Raw genomic sequence first — 21,233 nt, forward strand, 5'->3', positions numbered from 1 at the left:
TCAGACGGCTCAAGGTGTATCCAAAGACAGTGTGTCCCGCGTCCCCGCCACACCTCTGCAGGAGCCTGTGCCCAGGGGAACGGCGACGGGGCTGTGCGCCTCCTGCACCCACTCCAGGACAACTGGGACCCTCACCCCGCAATGCAAGGTTCATTTTCTACAACCTGCCCCCACAACCCAAAAAGCCCTTTGATACTGGACCAGAGAGAGAGCCACCTGTTCCACCTCCACGGATAGGTCGGCCGCAACAGGCCACTGCCAGCACGGGGCCTTCCAAAATGACCCATTTCCAGGGCTCACTGGGACAATGTACCATCATCTTACACGTGCTGTCTTTAGAACCTGCCCCCCCCCCCCCGAAAATAACAGACGCATGGGAATCGGACTTGGCCCAATGGACAGGGCATCCGTCTACCACATGGGAGGTCCGCGGTTCAAACCCCGGGCCTCCTTGACCCGTGTGGAGCTGGCGCACGCGCAGTGCTGATGTGCACAAGGAGTGCCCTGCCACGCACGGGTGTCCCCCGTGTAAGGGAGCCCCACGTACAAGGAGTGCGCCCCGTAAGGAGAGCCGCCCAGCATGAAAGAAAGTGCAGCCTGCCCAAGAAAGGCGCTGCACACACACAGAACTGACGCAACAAGATGATGCAACAAAAAGAAACACAGATTCCCATGCCGCTGATAAGGATAGAAGCGGTCTCAGAAGAACACACAGCAAATGGACACAGAGAGCAGAGAACTGGGGCAGGGAAGGGGAGAAATAAATAAAAAATAAATCTTGAAAAAAAAAAAAAACAACAGACACCAGCCACACACCAACGTCATAGTAAGAGGATGCGTCATCTCAACATTTGTATTTGTTGAAGAAATGTCAATTCAATGTCTTTTCCCATTGTTAGGCCACTTGTTACGCGACCACAAGTCCCCTTAGCTCAGGGTTGCCCACCTCGCACTCGCACGTGAGGCTGGAGACTTGGGCGTTCCAGGGGCTGCCCTGTGACTGCAGGATGTTTAGCAGCTGCCTTGGCCTCTCCCCACTAGATAACAGTAGCAACCCCCCCCCCATTCATAACAACAAAATGTCCCCAGACACTGCTAACTGCCCCCTGGGGGGCAGACTCACCCCTCTGGGAATCACTGCATTAACTGTTTTTCCACGGTACCCCGCTCCTGCCTCTTAGAGACTACAGACACATCCACCCACAAATCCATGTGTTTCCTACATTTACTGAGCCCTGTTCAGTACCAGCAGTGGAGCCAGAAAAATCCCATTTGTGTCCTACCCTCAAGAAGCACAGAATCTTGAACAGGAGGTAGGACAGGTACATAACTGGCTACAACAGAAAATGTTGTAAGCACTAAGGGTCATCAGAGAGACACATAAATGGCAAGAGGTACTGAGACTAGAAAGGGGTTAATTGACAAAGAGGAAGCAAACACAGAGGCCTAGAGGTCAAGCAGATAAACTAAGAGGTGGCCTGGGCAACAGCAGTTAGGCATAGAAACACTTGGGGCTGCATATTAAACAGAGGAATCAGGTTCACTTCCGTGTTTCTAGAATCACCTGATAATTTTCCATTTCCCCGGTTTTGAGAGGCAGCTGAGTGGAGCTGGGGTAGTTCCTAGAATGAGACCACCTGCATTCCAATCCCTGGTTCCTTCCCTTCCTGGCACTTACTTGTCACCCACCCGTCTGTGCCTCAATGTCCCATCTGTGACATGGAGTTAGAACCCGTGCACCACGGTGCAGCCACTTTGGAAAAACAGTCTGGCGGTTCCTACAAAGGCTGAACATAGGGTTCCCATATGATCCAGCCGTTCCACTCCTAGGCATGTGCCCAGAGGAACCACAGACATACGTGCTCACAACGTCAGAGCAGCCTTATCCACAGCAGCCCGAAGATGCAGACAGCCGATGAACGCATAAACTGAACAGGGTCTAGCCATGCAGTGGATGCCCTGCCACCACATGGATGAACTTTGAAAGCATTATGCTGAGTGAAAGAAAAGCCAGACACAAAGGACCCATATCACATGATTCCACTGATATGAAATGTCCAAAAACAGGCAAATCTATGAGATGGAAAGTAGATTATTAATGGTTGCCCAGGACTGAGGTCTTGGGGGCGCTGGGGGGTGATGGCTAAGGCTACAAGGTTTCTTTGGGGGATGATCTAAAATTGATTGTGATGATGCTGGCACAGAACCATGTGACTGTACTGGGAACCATTCAGCAGTACATTTTAAGTGAGTGAATTTTATTTTATGTGAATTAAATCTCAATAAAGCTGTAAAACAAAACAAAAAACAGCACACAAGTCTCGTTGGGTTTTTGTGAGGGTTTAAAAAATTATATAAGGCAATTAAAATAGCGCCACAATACAAGCAGTAGCTATTTTTAAAGCATAAACATACAAAAACAAAACAGTTCTCGGGAAACGGACTTGGCCCAGTGGTTAGGGCGTCCGTCCACCACATGGGAGGTCTGTGGTTCAAACCCCGGGCCTCCTTGACCCGTGTGCAGCTGGCCCATGTGCAGTGCTGATGAGCGCAAGGAGTGCTGCGCCACGCAGGGGTGTCCCCCGCGTAGGGGAGCCCCACGCACAAGGAGTGCGCCGGTAAGGAGAGCCGCCCAGCGCGAAAGAAAGTGCAGCCTGCCCAGGAATGGCACTGCACACACTTCCCCTGCCGCTGACGACAACAGAAGTGGACAAAGAAACAAGACGGCAGCAAACAGACACAGAGAACAGACAACCGGGGTGGGGGGGGGGGAATTAAATAAATAAATCTTTAAAAAAAAAAAAAACAGTTCTCAATTACAAGGAAAGCAAAACAAACACAACAATGAATGGCCACTGCCGCAAGGTCTCCATACCGAGGAGGCAAGACGGAATGGTGGGGGCTGTGGCAAGTTAGACCACACAGGTACTATCTAAAAGGAGAGATACTTTGCAGCTTCAAGGGATTGTTGATATGTAAGAATGGGGATGCAGCATTGCCGGGACTTCTCTCATTTTTTGGAAAAAGGTGGAAACCTGGAATTTTATATAAAATTTCCCCACTTTTTAAATAATGGGATTATTCTTTTAAAAATCATTTGTGCTAATTCCTGGCCATCTCCAGGAAACTGTGGCTGAGAACAGAGGTTTGGGAGGCAAGGGCCCCACCTGGGAGGAAACCTTGGTTTCCTCAGCCATAATGTGAGGACAGTAATACCTGCTTTTCGGTTGTCATGAAGTCGAAGTTCACAAATTACGCTACTTCATCTTCACCCCAATCCTTGGAAGTGGGTACTATTACTGCTCCCATTTAGCAGAAGAGACTAAGGCACAGCAAGGTAAAGCAACTGGCCCAAGGGCACTCAGCCTGTAAGTGGCAGAGGCAGACTCTAGAGCAGACAGGCTGGCCCCGAGCCTGCAAACCTCAGTGGCTGCACGCACAGGCTCCCGAGACAACCCAGAGAAAGACGCACAGGAGCCCGGATGGCACGCGGTGAGTGCCGCAGCAGAGGGAGCTGCTAATAGTACGATCACTGCCACTTGGGAGTGGGTGTAGGACCCTGAGGGGAGCCGAGCCGTCAGGGTCCACGAGAACTCGGGAAAACCTGCGGTGCGCGAGGACATCCAGGAGTGAGGCGAGGGCCGGACAGGAGCAGGTGACAGGCGCGGCCGAGCGAAGCCGGGGAAAGCCAAGCTACTTGGGATTCCCACCAGAAAAGTGCTGCATCACCCAAACGCCGCAAAAGCTCCCAGGAATTGTGAAACCAAGATGGGAGGGCTTGGGAGGGTTTCGGGTTGGCCTTCTCTTGAAGACAGGAAGCGGAGACGCCAACCTCAAAAGTCCCCACCCGAGGGCCTCCATCGCAAGGAGTGTCCCCGGTGTGTCATCTCCCTGCCTCAGAGCCTGTGATGAGGTGGGTGGGGAGCAGCAGGCCCGGGCTCCAGGCCTGGCACCCGGCTTCCTGCCGCGTGGCCTCAGGGAAGCCGCCCCACCCGGGGACTCTCAGTTCCCCAGGCTGAAGGGGAAAGAGCAACACCCGCCCCTCGGCACCCGGCGTGGGGGAGGGGGGAGGGTTACTGCTGCTGATACGGTGGTGGCGGCGGCTGTCATCATGGAAACGACGGCTCATAAAGCCATGTGCCGAGTGCTGGGGCCCTCTGGACACCTCCAAGACGAGCCACCTGGCACGGCCTATTGGAAAAGAGCCCCCCTGCCCACCCCGGGACCCTTCCGTCACGCCTGGGTATTAACCCGCCTTCCAGAGCCAACTTCCACCCAGCTGGGGAACACCCACAATCGGGGATTTTAAAACGGGCCGCGTGCCACAACCCAGAGCACCCACGTCCCAGAGGCAGGGTGGTGTCGCGCTTGGGGGCCTGGACTCTGGGCCAGACGGCCAGGGTTCAGATCCCAGCTCTGCCACTCATGAGCTGTGTGGCCTCGGGCAAGGCACCTGACCTCCCTGGGCCTCGGTTTCCCTATCTGTAAAAGGGGGATACAGTCTATCCGGCTCGCAGGGTTGTTTTGAGGCGTAAATGAAAAGTGCTTTGTGTGGTGCCTGGGATGAATAAGCATCACTGGGCGCTAGCCAGCACGGCTGTCCGACCTCTCCGCCACGCGCGGCGAGGCTGGGCCCGTGCTCCAGCCATGACACCCGCCCTGGCCTGTGTGACGCTCCAGCCACACCGCCCACCCCCTCCCAACCATTCTCCACACTCATCCAGCTTCTCCCCCACTCGGGGCTCCCACAGGCTGTCCCCAGCCCAGCAGCCCCTTCTCATCCTGCCAGTCTCACCTCGGATGCGCCTCACCTGTCTAGGAGAGACTGCTGCCCAAAATAAAGACAGAGCTGTGCCGGCAGCCACGGCCCAGCGAGGGGACTGCCGCAGTGCTTACCAGAACTACGAAGAGCGGATCAGGAACGTCTGAACCCATTCTATTTTCACAACTCTCTGAAGCAGGCACTACTATTATCTCCCTTTTGCTCAGAGAGGTAAAGTAACTTGTCTGAAGTCACACAGTCAGCGAGGGGCCGAACCAGGATCTGAACGGGGGCTACGCTGGCTCCCCATTCCTCTGAACACCTTCACGACTGGCCTCTGAGAGACAGTGACCGTGGAACCTGTCACCAGTGCTCAGCGTCAGACTTAACACAAAAGGATGAGTACAGAGAAGATGAAGGAAGGGAGAAGGGAGGGAATACCCTGGAAGGCATTACCATACCGCGCTGATTCTAAGGGCCGGGCCGCATTTCTTCACGCGTTAGTATCGTTGACTTTGGGCTGGGCCCCAGTCAGTGACATCCTACAATCACTGTTGGCTGTGAAAATGGGGTCCTGAAAACGGGGTCCGGCCTACACACCCTCCGAGATTTGATGGAATGTGCTTTGCCTGCATCGACAGCCCGGCCTCTTTCCTCAACTAATGCACGTTAAAGGAATGGCTGGAACGGACTTTGGCCCAGTGGTTAGGGCGTCCGTCTACCATATGGGAGGTCCGCGGTTCAAACCCCGGGCCTCCTTGACCCGTGTGGAGCTGGCCATGCGCAGCGCTGATGCGCGCAAGGAGTGCCGTGCCACGCAAGGGTGTCCCCCACGTGGGGGAGCCCCACGCGCAAGGAGTGCGCCCGTGAGGAAAGCCGCCCAGCGTGAAAAAGAAAGTGCAGCCTGCCCAGGAATGGCGCTGCCCACACTTCCCGTGCCGCTGACGACAACAGAAGCGGACAAAGAAACAAGACGCAGCAAATAGACACCAAGAACAGACAACCAGGGGAGGGGGGGAAATTAAATAAATAAATAAATCTTTAAAAAAAAAAAAAAAAAAAAAAAGGAATGGCCGGAGGCTTCCAAGTTTCCAGAACCTAAAAGGAAAACTGTCCTTATTTCTTAGCCAAGCCTTAACCCGTCGCCCACTCGGCGCCACAGAGGCTCAATTAGCTTTAACGGGGGGTGAGGGTGGCTGTCGGCTACCTGACCAGGCCTGCTCCACGAGGCTGCCAGCAGTGGGTGGAGGATAATCGCCACCGGCCGGCCGCCTCCTGGTCTCGACAGTTCGTTCCCAAGGCCCACGTGGCCCAGGACAGGCTGTTTTGGCCAAACCTAGGCAGGGAGGAGGCAATACAATCTCCTGCCTCCCCAAAGCACAGCCCTGGCTCAGGAGCAGTGCCACCAGGCCGCTGCCCTCGGCCCAGCTCCACCACAGAAATTCTCACTACCAGCACAATGTCCCTTCCAAAGCACATGCCCAGGCAGGGCGTGCCTGGCAACGGGGTTCTTTCAACCACTTCGGCTGCAGGCTCCCCGAGATGGCGCCCCTCCAGTTTTTAGGGTGCTCGGGGAGCAGTAATATCTTGAATTCACATCTAGATGTTAAACTCCTGCACAGGACTATTGTAGACCTGACAGGCTTTGGGAACCTACGAGCAGGTACAGATGTGAGACGCTACGGACCAAGTCATGCCGGACAGACCAGGATTGTGGGGCGTAAGGCACTGACAAATCGCAGCATTCCCAAAACCTGGCTTCTAGAAAGCCCCACAGCTCATGCACGGGCCTCAGCAAGGGCTTCTCAAAGTGGCACTGTTGTCATTTGGGGCTGGAAAATTCTGTTGTGGGGGACTCTCCTGGGCACTGTAATAACAATTTTTAACAACTGACCACATCCAGGGAAATGGGAACTCTATTTTACTGTCCCTGAGGATGGACTTGCTACAAACTTTTTGGACAATAACCAGTCAATACCTATTAAAAATGACCATTTACAGAGCTTGATCCACGTACAAGGATATTTATTAAAGCATCTTTATAGGAATAAAAAAATGAGAAATCAGCAAAATTAATGGTCATTAAAAGGGAAATGGCTGAATTAATTTTAGCAAATCTCTGTCTTGGAAAATTACACAACTACAGTAAAGAACTAATGATATTCTATGTATTAATAATATATGCATATTTAAGTTAAAAAAGAAAGCAGAATAACTACCCATTTTGTTTTAAACATATTATTTATGCTTATAATTGTTTATATCATTACAGAGGAAGGAAGAATATCCACACTGATTAGCTCAAGAGTAGCATATTAAGGCCTTATTTAAATCACTGCATATTGTTCATTTTGCCATAGTGAGTTTGTGTCACTTTTGTAATCAGAAAACTACCTGTAAAATAGAAAGCTGATATATAAACATTAGCATGGAAGTTATAATGGTGGGACGATGAGCAGGGCCTTCAGACATTGCTAAATCATTGATCTCAAATAATAGAGAAGCCAATGAATGTTTAAAATTTAAACACATTATCTTCGTACTGATGTTCACAGCAGCATTACTCAGGATTGCCAAAAGATGGAAACAACTTGGGTGTCTATCAACCGATGAATGGATAAACTGTGGGGTATACACAGGATGGAATACTACGCAGCTATAGAGGAAATGAAGTCATGAAGCATTTGACAACATGGATGAAGCTGGAGGACATTATGTTGAATGAAGCGAGCCAGACATGAAAGGACACATACTGCATGAATACATTATTATGAACTAAATATACTGTGTAATCTTATGGAGTTAATAAGTAGAATATGGGTCACCAGAAAATCGAATGAAGTTAGCAAATGGAAAGCTGAGGGTTGACTTGTGCAGCACTGGTAAAAAGGATGTGTATTAATCTTTGGAAATGAACAGAAAAGGTGAAAGCGCCACATAATGTTTGTAACTTGAAGTATTATTACGCAGGTGTGCAAGTTGTTGAAAGGGAAAGTCTAAGGTCATGTCTATTACTAAAAGGAAAGCTAAAAAATGTAACATGGGACTGAACAGCATAGTAAAACCACATGTGAAACATGAATATGGGTAATATTGCATACATAAGACTGTTTTTCCTTGAAATTGAACAAATGTATGTTAGTACTACCAGATGTTAATATCAGGCAAACACACACACACATTACACTAAGTGAAAGAAACCAGATACAAAGTACTACCCATGGTATGATTCCATTTATACAAATTATAAATATAAATCAATTCGTAAAGATGGAATTAGATTAGTGGATCTGTAGGGCTGGGGAAAGAGGAGAATTGAGAGATGAGTGCTAAGGGGTAATGAAATTGTTCTAAAATTTTTTTGACTAATTGTTCTAAAATGTTTTGTGGTGATAAACACACACGACGTTGTGATTATACTAAAAGCCATTGTACACTTTCGATAGATCGTACAGTATGTGAACATATCTCAATAAAACTGCTTTGAAAAAATAAGGATGACACTAGTACCTCCATCAGGGATTGCTGTGGGACACAGCGAGACGGGGTGTGCATAACACCTGAGAGAGGGCCTGGCAGGCGGTAAGACTTACCTCAATGAACAAACATTGTTGTCAGGAAAAAAATTTAACACATCTTTTCAGAGTAGAACCAAAGTGCCGACTGAGAGACAGCGAGAGAACAGTCTAGTGAACCCTGTGGTGGACGAGGACTGTGGTTAACATACAAATACAAGAACGTTCTTCTATGAACTAGAACATAGACGTCACTATCACAAGGCGATGAGAATGTGGTGATGCGTGGGAAAAGCACAATTAAAGGAACTTGTGGACTATAATTAACAGCAATATTGTAATATTCTTGCATCAATGTCAAAGAAGGTACTTTATCAATGCAAAGGATCAATAATGGGAGGGTATGGGATTTTTCCTTTTGGACTAAGGAAAATGTTCAAAAAGTTACTGAGAAGAGTACCAGCACACAGTAGGTGCTAAATTCCTAATACATGATTGAATAGATGAATGAGTGAAAAATGGTTATGAGAGCATGAAGCCGGGATTTTAAAAGGCCACACTGAAGTCCTTACTGGGAAAACTTAGACTCGTCATACATGCTCTCCAAGGGGGGCATGCCCAAGCAGGAAGAGGTCAATAAAGGACCATCTCAGGTTTGCAGCAAGAAAACTCACAGAAAGGGAGCAACAAACCCATAAAACCTCAGCTGCTGCCTGAGGATTACAGGACGCCCATCTGGAGCCATCCTCCCTGGCCATCTGGACCAGTTTTCCAGAACTTGGGGGTGAACCCCACACTTAAACCAAGGAAGACACTTAGGTAGACTCTCCACTGTGTCACTGTCCACCTATCCTCAAGCAGTTTCAGATGAAGGATTAGTGCTTCAAAGCTGACCTCCAAAGAATGGTGCTATTGCGCCAAAACCGAACCGCCATACGCATGCTAACCAGAATGGATTAGGGAAGAAAAATGGAGTCCTCAGCGGAAAGACGCACATACTGCCACGCATGGGCTGGCTGCAAGTTCCTCTTCTAGCTAAGTGGAACTTAACCTCCTTAACGTCTCATTAAGCTTCTCCAAGGCAACCTGGACAAGCCGATTACACTAGAACTATCAGTAGCCTCTCGGGGAACCTCTTAGGGAAATCAAGGATGCGGGCAAAAGTCTTGCCCCACATTTCTTCTCCGGATTCCCCCACACCGATGACTGTCAACTTGCAATTTCAGAAGGAGTCACAGGTGTGCAAGATAAAATACCAGCCATCCATCCTGGATGCAGGAGGGTATGATCTACCTGAGTGTCCACTCCTGACAAGTGTGTAGCAATTTCACCCTCAGAGATCTACAGAGAGGCTTCAGCCCAGCTAGAAAGCCATTCTAGTGCTTCGTACCACTCATTCACTTGACAAATATGACTGAGCACTTACCACGTGCCAGGCGCCGGGATTACAGGCATAAACAAACACAGCACATAAATTCCTTGCCCCTCTGGAGTTGACCTTCTGGTGGGAGTTCATGGTTTACAAATGAATAAGCAAAAATTTGGTGTATTAGGAACAGTAGGGAAGCAGATGTGGTTCAAGCAACTGCCCTCCCACATACCACATGGGAGGTCCCGAGTTCGGTTCCCGGTGCCTCCTAGAGAAGAAGAGCAGGCACGACAGTCTGGTCCAGTGAGTTGATGCAACAAGATGACGTAGCAAGGAGACACAAAGAGGAAACAAACATAATGAGAGACACCACGAAGCAGGGAGTGGAGATGGCTCAAGCAATTGAGCACCTCTCTCCCACAGGGGAGGTCCCAGGTTTGGTTCCCAGTGCCTCCTAAAGAGAAGATGAGAAAGCACACAGCAAATGGATAGAGAGAGCAGACAGCAAGTGCGAACAATGAGGGGGGTAGGTATAAGTAAGTTTTAAAAAAATACCACTTTAAAAAAAAGGAAAGAAAAGAGTAAGTCCTATGCTGGGGGGGGGAGGCACGGCATGTGCCAAGGAAAGAGGCTTGGGAAGGCAAGGAAGAGCAGGGAAGACAACAGGGAAAGGCTGCCTGAAGACTGGAAGGGGGTGAAGGAGCCACCTGGGCATATGGGAGAAGATGTTCCAGACAGTGGGAAGAGCAAGTGCAAAGGCCCTGAGGCAGGAGTGAGCCCGGCAGCCAGTGGCCCGGGTGGAATGAAATAGAAAGTCGCAAGGGAAGAGGTCAGAGGGGTGTGGCAGTGGCAGTGGATGCTACAGCACCTTGCTGGCCATCCTGAGCATGTCAGCTTCTACCTGAGGAAGACGGGGAGCCCTCCTCGAGGGTGGAGGGGCAGGATCTGACCTGCACCTTGACAGGATCAGCCTCTGGCTGCTGGGCTGAGACAAGGGGTCAAGGGCAGAAGCAGGGACAGCAGGGAGCAGGCCACGGCTCAAATCGACGAGCAAGGCAAGGATGGCTGGGGCCAGCTAGGGCCGGGCGGGGAGGCTGGGAGACACAAACAGACTCGGATACATTTTGAAGGACGGGGTGACAGGATTTGCTGGCAGATCCGACGGAGAATAAGAGAGGAAGCAAGGCGCAGAGGCTGATGCCAGGTCTCTGGCCGCAGCCTCTGTGACGGGGGAGCTGCCCTGCACGGAGCCGGAGCTGGGGAGAGCCGTGGGAGGTCAGAAGTTCCATGTGAGTCACAGTGAGCCTGAGACACCCACGGAACCCAGCTGGAGATAGCGGCTCCTGAAAGCCGAGCGGTGAACGACGAGGGAGAGTACGCATCCCTCACCACCTTCCAAGGCGAGGTGCCTCCACGACCATCATCACCAACGGAGCTGGTCCAGCTCGGGCGAAGGAAGAGAACGCGGACCCCCTCACGAGAGCCTCAGCCACGTGGGCCAGCTGAGGCGCCCTCTTCCGAGGCCACAGGGCCACCTCAGGGACGCGGAACTGACTCTGCCCTGCCCTGCCCTGTGACCTCTCCTTCCAAGGCCACTGCCTGTGCGCGTCCCCCTGGGCCCACCGCGGGGCCACTCTGGCCCTCAGATTCAACATGCGTCAAGTGGGGACAGAAAGAGAGGACCCTGTGGCTGTGAGGTCCCTTTCAGCCCCACCAATCCATGAGGAAGGGAGAGGGGGGGAGTTTGGAAAGGAAGGGCGGACGAGAGAAGAAGGTACCGGAAGGCAAAGTGAAGAGTCTGCAAATCACCAGAGTACTTGGAGGAAAGAAAAGAGTTTGGCTCTTGGACCATTGCAGAACCGAGGGCAAATATTAAGGCAGGAATGAGACCAACTCCAAGGCCAGACTCTGTTCACCTCTAGAGAAAGCTCTAATCGCCTCTACCCCCGTCCCCACCCCCTTGGCAGCTACTTTGAATCCTCGGGGGTTTACGTAGTTGGAAGATGCTCCAAGCATCTGGGAAGCCAACATCGGCACCAGGACCAACTTCCAAGAACTGAGACCAGGTCTGCTGCTTCTGTTCGCCCCCGTGGCAGCAGGTGCAGCAGCAAAACTTAACTCGAGAATTCGCCTTGCAGAGGACTGCTTCACTGGGTGCCAACAGTGCACCGAGGAGCAGTGTTCTCAGACACACCAAGGAGTCGCCCGTTTATTTCTCACATTACTGCCCTTCCGTGGGTACTATGATTATCACCCCTATTTTCCACATGAGGCAACTGAGGCACGAAGAGGAGAAGGAACTCCAAGGCTGCCCAGCCTGATAAGCTGCAGAGCCAGGACCTGAACACAGGGAACGCAATTGCTGGTTCTGAGCCACCACAGTACACTGCTTACTGATTTGTTTTCCATTTTTATTTTTACTTTTCTTACACGTTCTGATTTTTCTACACTGGGCATGTATCACATTAGTAAACAAGCAGTAAAAAAAATTAACTCCCAAGGAAAGACCCGGGCCCCTTTTCCCAAACATCATTTCAGACATCAGCCACGAAACACCCCTCCACCAGCCCGACACCCCCTTCAGGCACCCCCAACTGAAAAAGAAAACCAAGTGTGGGGAATGCAGCCCCTGTTTTCCTTTTAGATAAGGAACTTCCCCTTTTCTCATCCCAGATCATTTGCCTGAACAGAGTTGATAAGTCAGCACAACTCTCATCCTGGGCCATGTGTACATTCTGGTTTTTCTGGACATTTCCTGGGGCTCTACAGCAGGCACTGGCCCAGGAACAAAGCCCTGATAGGGCACACCAGGGCTGGTCATCTCGAGTTTTAAACACGCGAGTTTTAAACATATGACTGTAAGTGCAGGACAGGGGGAGGGGCTCCACAGCCCAATCCCAGCACCGCAGGCCGGGGGGATGCAACTCGAGACGCACGACTTCACCTTGTTTTGTTTCTTTTTTGTTTTTTCATTTTAGACACAATAAAGGAAGCATACCATTCACACAAGAACATACATTAACAATAAGTGTATAATAAAAGCTGTGAACTTACAAAACAAGCATGTACATCACATGGGGCTCCCATACATCACCCGTCCACAAGTACCAGGCATTGTTGTGAAACATTTGTAACAAATTATAAAAGAGCCTGGTCAAGGTACTAGGACTAACTATAAACTTACAGTTGATGTATTATTCCCCCAACCCACCCTATTACATTTTGTGTTCCTAAAACATATAATTTATATAAAGTGCACAATCAATAGCATTTGGTATAATCACCAAGTGGCTCATTCATTTCAATCAATATTAGAGCATTCTCATTATTAAAAAAAAAAAAAAAACAACCAAAAAGCAAACTACGATCATACCCGTATGTTAGCACTACTAATCACAAATCCTAAATCCTATGATGTGCTTTCACCATTTCTACTCATTTCCAAATATTTACAAACAGCTTTTAACGAATTCTGCAGATTAAACCTCAGCTCTCCATTCTCTAGCCACTTTCTACTCTCTGGTGACAGATTCTAGCTACGAATTCCAAGAGTTTGCTCATTATATTTAGTCCATCATAGCGAAATCATACAATACTTGTCCTTTTGTGCCTGGTTTGCTTCACTCAACATAATGTCCTACAGGTTCATCCAGGTTGTCACATGCTTCACGACGTATTTCTTCTTACAGCCGAATAATATTCCATCATGGGTATATACCACCGTTCGTTTATACATTCATCAGTAGATGGATACCTGGGTTGTTTCCATCTTTTGCCAATTGTGAAAAATGGCACTAGGAAAATGAGTGCGCAGATGTTCGTGTCACTACTGTTTCTCTGGCTACATACTGAGTAGCAGTATTGCCGGGCCACGTGGTAGATCTGTATCTAGCTTCCTTAGGAACTGCCAAACAGACTTCCACAGTGGCTGCACCATTCTACATTCCAACCAACAGTGAATAAGCGTTCCTATCTCTACTCAAACACTTGTAGTTTTCTGTTTTGTTATTAGCAGCAATTCTAGTAGGTGTGAAATTATACCTCATTGTGAAAAATGTCTATTCAAGTCTTTTGCCCATTTTTTAATACAGTCATTTGTCTTTTTATTGTTGAGTTGTAGGATCTTTATATACCATGGATATGAGATTCTTGTCAGATGTGTGATTTCCAAATATTTTCTCCCATTAAGTAGGCTACCTTTTTGCCCTCTTCACAAAGTCCTTTGAGGTGCAGAAGTGCTTCATTTTGAGGTGGTCCCATTTATGTATTTTTTCTTTTGTTGCTTGTGCTTTGGTTGTAAGGTCTAAGACACCCCCATCTACTACAAGGTCTTATAGGTGTTTCCCTACATTATCTTCTAGGAGTTTTATGATCCTGACTTTTATGTTGATGTCACTGATACATCTTGAGTTGATTCTTGAATAGGGAGTGAAATAGAGGTCCTCTTTCATTGTTTTTGTCATATCCAGTTCTCCCAGCATCATTTATTGAACAGACTCTTCTGTCCCAGAAAAGTGGACTTGGGAGGCTTATCAAAAATCAATTGACCATAGAGGTGAGAGTCTATTTCTGAATTCTCAATTTGATTCTACTGATCAATGTGTCTATCTTTACGCCAACACCATGCTGTTTTAACCACTGTAACTTTATAATACACTCCAAGGTCAGGGAGCCTTGAGCCCTCCAATTTCACTCTTCTTTTTTAGGATGGTTTTGGCCATTCAAGACCCCTTTCCCTTCCAATTAAATCTGATAAATTACTTTTCTATTTCTGTAAAGTAGGCTATTAGAATTTTGATGTTATTCCATTGAATCTATAAAGTGTTTTTATCAAAAAAAGGATGCTGGGATTTTAGCTAAAGCTTTGTCTGTATCAATTGAGATGATCCTGTGTTTTTTTTCCCTTCAGTTTGTTAATGTGGTATGGTATATTAATTGATTTTTCTTATTGTGAACTACCCTTGCATACCAGGAATAAAAGCCGTGCTATTGGGTTTGATTTGCAAGTATTTTGTTGAGAATTTTTGCGTCCATGTTCATTAGAGAGATTGGTCTGTAACTTTCTTTTCTTGCAGTATTATTGGGGTGATGCTGACTTCATAAAATATGTTGGGTAATTCTCTCTCCTTTTCAATTTTTTGGAAGAGCATTGGTATTAATTCTTCCTGAAATGTTCGGCAGAATTCACCTGTGAAGCCATCTGGTCCTGGACTTTTTTTTGTTAGAAGATTTTTGATGACTCATTCAGCCTGTTTGTGATTTGTTTGTTGAGTTCCTGTGTTTCTTGTAGCATCAGTGTAGGTTGTTTGTGCATTTCTAGGAATTTGTCCATTTCATCTAGGTTGTCTAGGTTTGTTGGCATAGTTTTTCATAATATCCTCTTATGATCCTTTTTATTTCTGTGGGGTAAGTCATAACTTCCCCATTTCTGATTTATTTGCATCTTCTCTTTTTTCTTTGTTAGTCTTGCTAAAGGTTTGTCAAGTTTATTGATTTTCTCAAAGAACCAGCTTTAAGTTTTGTTGATATTCTCCATTGTGTTTTCTTCATTTATTTCTGTTCTAATCTTTGTTACTGCTTTCTTTCTGCTTGTTTTGGTTTACTGTTCTTTTTCTAGTTTATCCAATTGTTCAGTTACATCTTTGACTTTGGCTCCTTCCTCTCTTTTAATACAGGCATTTAGGGCTATAAATTTCCCTCTCAAGACTGCCTTCACTGTATCCCACAAGCTTTGTTAAGTTGTGTTCTCATTTTCATTGTCTCAAGGTATCTACTAATTTCTCTTGCAATTTCTTCTTTGACCCAATGATTATTTAAGAGTGTGTTGTTTAGCCTCCATATATTTACAAATTTTCCCTTTCCCACCTATTAACGATTTCCATGATTCTCAATAACTTCCATTATTGATCTGAAAAGGTGCTCTGTATAATTTTAATCTTTTTATACTTACTGAGACCTGCCTTGTGACCCAACATGTGGTCTATCCTGGAGAAAGACCTAGGAGTTCTCGAGAAGAATGTATAACCTGCTGATCTTGGGTGCAATGTTCTATATATGTCAGGTCCAGTTCATTTATCAGACCGTTCAAGTTCTCTGTTTCCTTACTGTCCTCCCTCCCAGTTTCCTTGTTGTTCCTATTTATTGATGTGAGGGTTGTGTTGAAGTCTCCAACTATTATTGTGGAGACATCTATTTCTCCTTTCAGTTTTGCCAGAGTTTACATCATGTATTTTGGGGCACTCTGGTGGGGTGCATAGATATTTATGACTGTTACTTCTTTCTGGTGGATTGTCCCTTTTATTAATACATAATGGCCTTTTGTATCTCAATTTTTTTTGCATTTAAAGTCTGTTTTGTCTGACACCAGTATAGCTACTCTTGCTCTCTTTTGGTTACTATTTGCATGAAATATCTTTTTCCAACCTTTCAGTTTCAGTCTATTTGCATCCTTGGGTCTAAGGTGAGTCTCCTGCAGTAAGCATATGGATGACTCATGTCTTCTTATCCATTCTATCAGTTATGTCTTTTCATTGGGGAGTTTAATCCATTAACATTCAATGTTATTACTGTAAAGGCATGACTTTCTCCATCCGTTTAATGCTTTGGCTTTCATATGTCAAATCTTATTTTTGCCCATCATTTTAGCTTTTTGGTTGCCCTTTCTGATAATCTTCACATCTACACTCTACTCCAAGCCTTTCTCTCTTCTTTTTTTTTTCTCTGGCTGTGGAACTCCCTTTAGTGTTTCCTGCAGAGCTGGATTATTATTTACCAACTCTCTTAGTTTCTGTTTAGCTGTGAATATTTTAAACTCACCTTCATATTTAAAGGACAATTTTGCCAGACAAAGAAATCTTGGCTGGCAGTTTTTTTCTTTCAGTACCTTAATTATATCATACAACTGCCTTCTTGCCTGCATGGTTTCTGAAAAGAAATCCACACTGAATCTTACTGGATGTCTCTTGTATATGTCTTGCTTTCCCCTTGCTGCTTCAAAAATTTCCTCTTTATCTTTGGCATTTGGCATTCTGCATATTATGTACCTTGGAGCAGGCCTATTTGGATCTATTGTAATTGGAGTATACTGTGCTTCCTGGACATGGATATGCATGTTTTTGATGAGAGTTGGGAAAATTTTCAGCTATTGTTTCCTCAAACACTCGCTCTAGCCCTTTTCCCTTCTCATCTCCTTCAGAAATTCCCATAACGAGTATGCTGGTGCACTTCATGTTGTCATCCAACTCCCTGAGCCCCTGCTCAATTTTTTCCATTCCTTTCTCTCTGTTCTCTCTCTTCAATTTCAGTTGTTCTTTCCTCAACATCGCTGATTCTTTCTTACATGATTTCAAATCTGCTGTTGTGGGCCTCTATTGTATTTTATATCTCACTTATTGTAATGCTTTTCATTCCCACAAGCTCTGAAAAATAAATCCAAAATAGATAGAAAAATAAATCTAAAATTTCAAATTTTAATTTGTGCTCACCAAGCGTCTTCTTAATGTCTTGTATTTCTTTAGCCATGTTGCCCTTCAACTCCATGATACAATTTAGGAGATTTGTATGAACTTCAGTAATTTGCTGTTTCACATCCTGTGTCTCATCTGGAGTTCGAATTGGTTTCTTTACCTGTGTCATATCTTCCCTTTTTCTTTGTCTGGCTTGTAATTTTTTGCTGCTATCAAGGAGTCTGATTCTGATGCTGAGTTTACTCTGACGCTCTGTTTTTCTCTCTTGCCTAGGGATTTACTTTTAAGTTACAGTGTGCTACCACTATTCTTTGACTCGTGGTTCAAATTGTTCTAGATATTTAGGATTGCCCATCTAACTGCTCAAACCAGGGCAAAGGACCCAGTAATGGGGTACAGGCCAGTTTCCAAGGGGCTTGGAGAAGGTGGCAGTAAAGCCACCTGCTTGCCTCTTATTTTCATTTTCAAGCACCTTTCTGGCCTGGCCAGCAGATTGCGCTCTTTGGCACGCCTCACTCAGACCCCAGGTGCTAGGAGGAATGCCTTCAGTGTAATTCCTAGGGCAGGCAGGTGGTGCAGAAGCAATGTCCTCAGGGCTGACCAAGCCTCCCATCAAACTTTCTCAGAAGCTGTTCTCTACCCTTGGCCGCCTGCACCCTCCCTCCCTCTGCCTCCTCAGCAACCAGCCCAAGGCAGCAGGGAGGGTGTGTGAGACAGCAAATTACCCTTAGTTCCCTGCGGATTCTCAGCACAGACAATGTGGCAGCCCACCAGACCTGGAAGCGTGCACCCCTCCAATGCAGGAGACCCAGTCCATCCAGCTGCAGGCTGCGTCCTTCCCTCTCGCCTTTCCTGGGGAAGAAGACCTGTGCAATCTCCTCAGTTCACAGCCGCTGCCGTCCACAGAGTGCTATTTGCTCTACAGGTGGGGACATCTGCCCCCACCGCTGCTTCGTACCTCTACGCATGGGATTTTTCAGCCGGCTGAGACTCCTTTCCTTTCCCCTCTCTCTTCTGGGTGGTGCCTCGCCTTCCCCTGGTGTCCTGAGCCCCAGAGCAGCCCTCCAGACAGTCTCTACCTGTTCGCAAGCTAGTTTTTCTGAGGGAGAAGTGATCCTGGGCCTCTCTAATCCTCCATCTTCCCGGAAGGCCTCACAAGTTCATCTTTAGAAAGAGTAATAACAATAACCTTCACTTAACTGTGCAGGCCAGGTACAGCAAGGCCGCTGACACAGGTTAACTCACTTCCCTTCCTAACAACCCTACGAAGCTGGTACTTTCTGACCCCTGCCCCCACTTAACAGACGAGGATACTGAAGCACAGAAAGGTGAAGTGGTCTGCCCTAGGTCACAGCTACTGACTGGTGGGAGGACCAATTTCCCACGGGGACTACCTGCTTTCTATTCACACATGGATTTTCCTGCCACGGGGAAGTTCTCCTGCCAAGCTGCCCTCTCTTAAACTCTACTCCCAGGGCAGCCCCAAAAAGGGGCATCAAGCAAGTCTGGGAATCCAGAGGAAGGAAAGTCTGCAAGGCCCAAAGCAACCTGCCATTCTCAAGCAAAACCCAAACCCTGGCAATTTTTGTAGCAAAATGTCCTGAGAAGGGGGAAAAACATAACTGGTTTCCCTGGGTAAGCTTCTTAAGCTAAATAAACCGAAGATGCCCTAAGGCCTTTGTAAAACCTCATCAGACATCAGCCTTCAACCACCATCAAAATACAGTCCAACAGAGAACCCAATTTTTGGTCACCCATTTTTTTCTCCCAGAAAGTAGAAAGACGGAAAGAAGGAAAGAAGAAGGAAAGGAAATAGTCTGTAATTCACAATGCTAAACCAGATCCCCATCTGGTTCCTTGCAGAAATGTAATCTCACTGTTAATAGAACTGGGGGAAGGACGAGGGAGGGATCTACAGGTTTTCTGCTCACTCCTAAAAAGAAGGCGACTTTGCAAAAGGTCAGCTCCCCAATCTGTCCCAGACCTTAAATACAAGGCATATGTACTATTTCCAGCCCTGGAGTAAAACTTCAACCCCACTGGCCTGAAAATGCAAGCCATACCACAGTATGGTTAGTTGTTCTAGCAATATGATACCACCACCCCAAAAAATAATAATAAAATAAAGTCTTCCCCTGGGCCCTCAAGAATGACTTTTCCACTCTAAAAACAGCCAGCCTGTAAGAAAAGGACCACAAGCCAGGGCAGGAAGGCCTTTGGGGATGGCTAATCACCAACTCCCAGGAGCCAAGGGTGTTTCTCTCTCCTGATTCCTAAACAAAGAGGTGAAAAACTATCACGTCTGGATTCGCTTATTGCATTTTCCAGGATTCCAGACAAGCACAACCCACAAGTGCCCTTCCCAGTGAAGGGGCCAGGGGCACGGCAGCGCCACTCAAGTCCAAAGCCCTGAGAATTGAACCACTGAAAGCAGACTCTGGAGACCCGGCCAGGCCCAGCAGGGCATACTCAGAAGAAAACTTGTTGGGGAAGACAGAGGGTGCATTCCCACCGAAAGGAGCCCCACGTTATAGGGGTGGGGTTGACCTACTCACGGGTACCAGGGACCCGGATACTCCCCAGCTGCATCCTAAACCCCACCCTGACCCGAGGAGTGTGCTGCTTTCCTGGCTGTTTCCCCAAACTTCCCCGGGAGCACTAAGGCAGAAAGAGAGGAAAATGATGACAAAAATATGTAACCACCGAAGAGTCAGGCGGGTGTAAAAACTGCTAGGGAGCGGGCAAACTCCAGCCACCCCGGCGGGCAGCCCCCTTCTATAACACAGCCCACGCGGGTCCCCAGCTCACCTTTTTGGTAACGAGGGGCTCTCTCTGAAAGCAGACACCCCAACCCACAAGACATGGAGAAAAAGGCAGTAAGGCACCTCCCTTTTACTGCCCCCCACTTCTGAGGCCCCCTTCCCTGGAGGGTTATTTTAACCGAGGGAGGGAACCCCAAAGCAGGAAGGGTCCCTCTTTTCAGCACCCCCTCTCCCCCAGGTTCTAGCCCCACCCCCACTCCAACACCCTCCGGCGGAGCACTCGCCCCGCGCCGCTTCCACACCCGGCCTCCCAGGAACTCGGTCGCTCAAGTTTCCCCCTTCTGCTGCACTCCCGAAGGGGCCCGGCCCGCGGCGGGCTCGGCGAGCGGGACCCCCAGGCCGCACGCAGAGCGGGGCAGGAGGCTGCGGGTGGGCGAGGGGCGTCCCGGGGCTCCGGGCCCGGCGCCTCCCCTCGCGGGCCGGCCTTCCCGCCGGCCTCCCCCGCTCCCTCCCGCCGGCCCCACGCGGCCCCGGCGGCCGCCGCGCACGTACCCAGAAGGGGTCGGAGCCATCGGCGCTGCAGAAGCCCCGGAGCGCCATGCGGCGGGCGCGGGCACCGGCGGGCACCGGCGGGCGCGGGGCGGCGGGCGCGGGCGGGCGGACGGGCCCGGCGGCTGGCGGCGGCGGCGGCGGCGGCGGCGCGGCGGCGGGAGGGGCCGCGGGCGGCGGCGCAGGGAGCCGGGGCCGCAACGCCGCCTGGTTGGCCCGCGCGTCACGGGGATGCGGCGGCCCCGCCCCGGCCGCCCGCCTTCGGGCTCGCCTCGCGGCGGCGGGGCGCGGGCGGCGCGGGGAGCCTGCGCCCGGCAGCCCCCGCCCGGCCCCGCGTGCCCCCCCCCCCCGCCCCCGGGGACCCCGGCCTGGACCCCGCGCCGGCCCGCCCCGCGCCTGTCCCCGGCTCCTCGGGCGCCGCATCCCACCCCCTCCAGAAGCGGCCCGGATCTTTGCGGCCGGACTGCGCCCAGTTGGCGAAGGCAGCCGTGCCAATAACCACGACGACGGTAATAATCAAACGAGCAGAGTCTCGTGGGTTGAGCCTGGCAGTGTCCCAAACCCCTTAGCCGCGTTCCCGTTGGGTCCTCCCTATTATGACTCCCCTGTACGGAGGAGGGGGGAATGCCCGGAGTGATCGAGGGGCTTTCCCAGGATCACCAGGCTCACAACTGGCAGGGCTGGGATTTGAACTCAGTAAGCTGTCGCCGGTGCTGATGTTAGGAGGCAGATATATTCTGGGAAATCTGAGGCTCACAGAGGTAAAGGGACTTGCCCAAGGCCACACAGCAAGGAGAGGAAGTGGCATTG

General features: G+C 49.0%; 1 protein-coding gene across 4 annotated transcripts in view; it reads right to left on the reverse strand.

Annotated features, from left to right (window-relative positions):
* Positions 1–20,553, reverse strand: part of ABCC1 (ATP binding cassette subfamily C member 1 (ABCC1 blood group)) — a 135,497-nt gene extending 114,944 nt beyond the window's left edge. For all 4 annotated transcript variants that reach the window (XM_058286383.2, XM_058286381.2, XM_058286382.1 and 1 more), the window contains exon 1: positions 20,427–20,553. In XM_058286383.2, the coding sequence (XP_058142366.1) occupies positions 20,427–20,474 (48 nt within the window). In that variant the 5' untranslated portion in view covers positions 20,475–20,553. The remainder of the gene's footprint in view (positions 1–20,426) is intronic.
* Between the last annotated feature and the right edge of the window lie 680 nt (positions 20,554–21,233).

The sequence above is a fragment of the Dasypus novemcinctus genome, chromosome 23 (genome assembly GCF_030445035.2).
Source record: "Dasypus novemcinctus isolate mDasNov1 chromosome 23, mDasNov1.1.hap2, whole genome shotgun sequence".
Classification (NCBI taxonomy): Eukaryota; Metazoa; Chordata; class Mammalia; order Cingulata; family Dasypodidae; genus Dasypus; species Dasypus novemcinctus.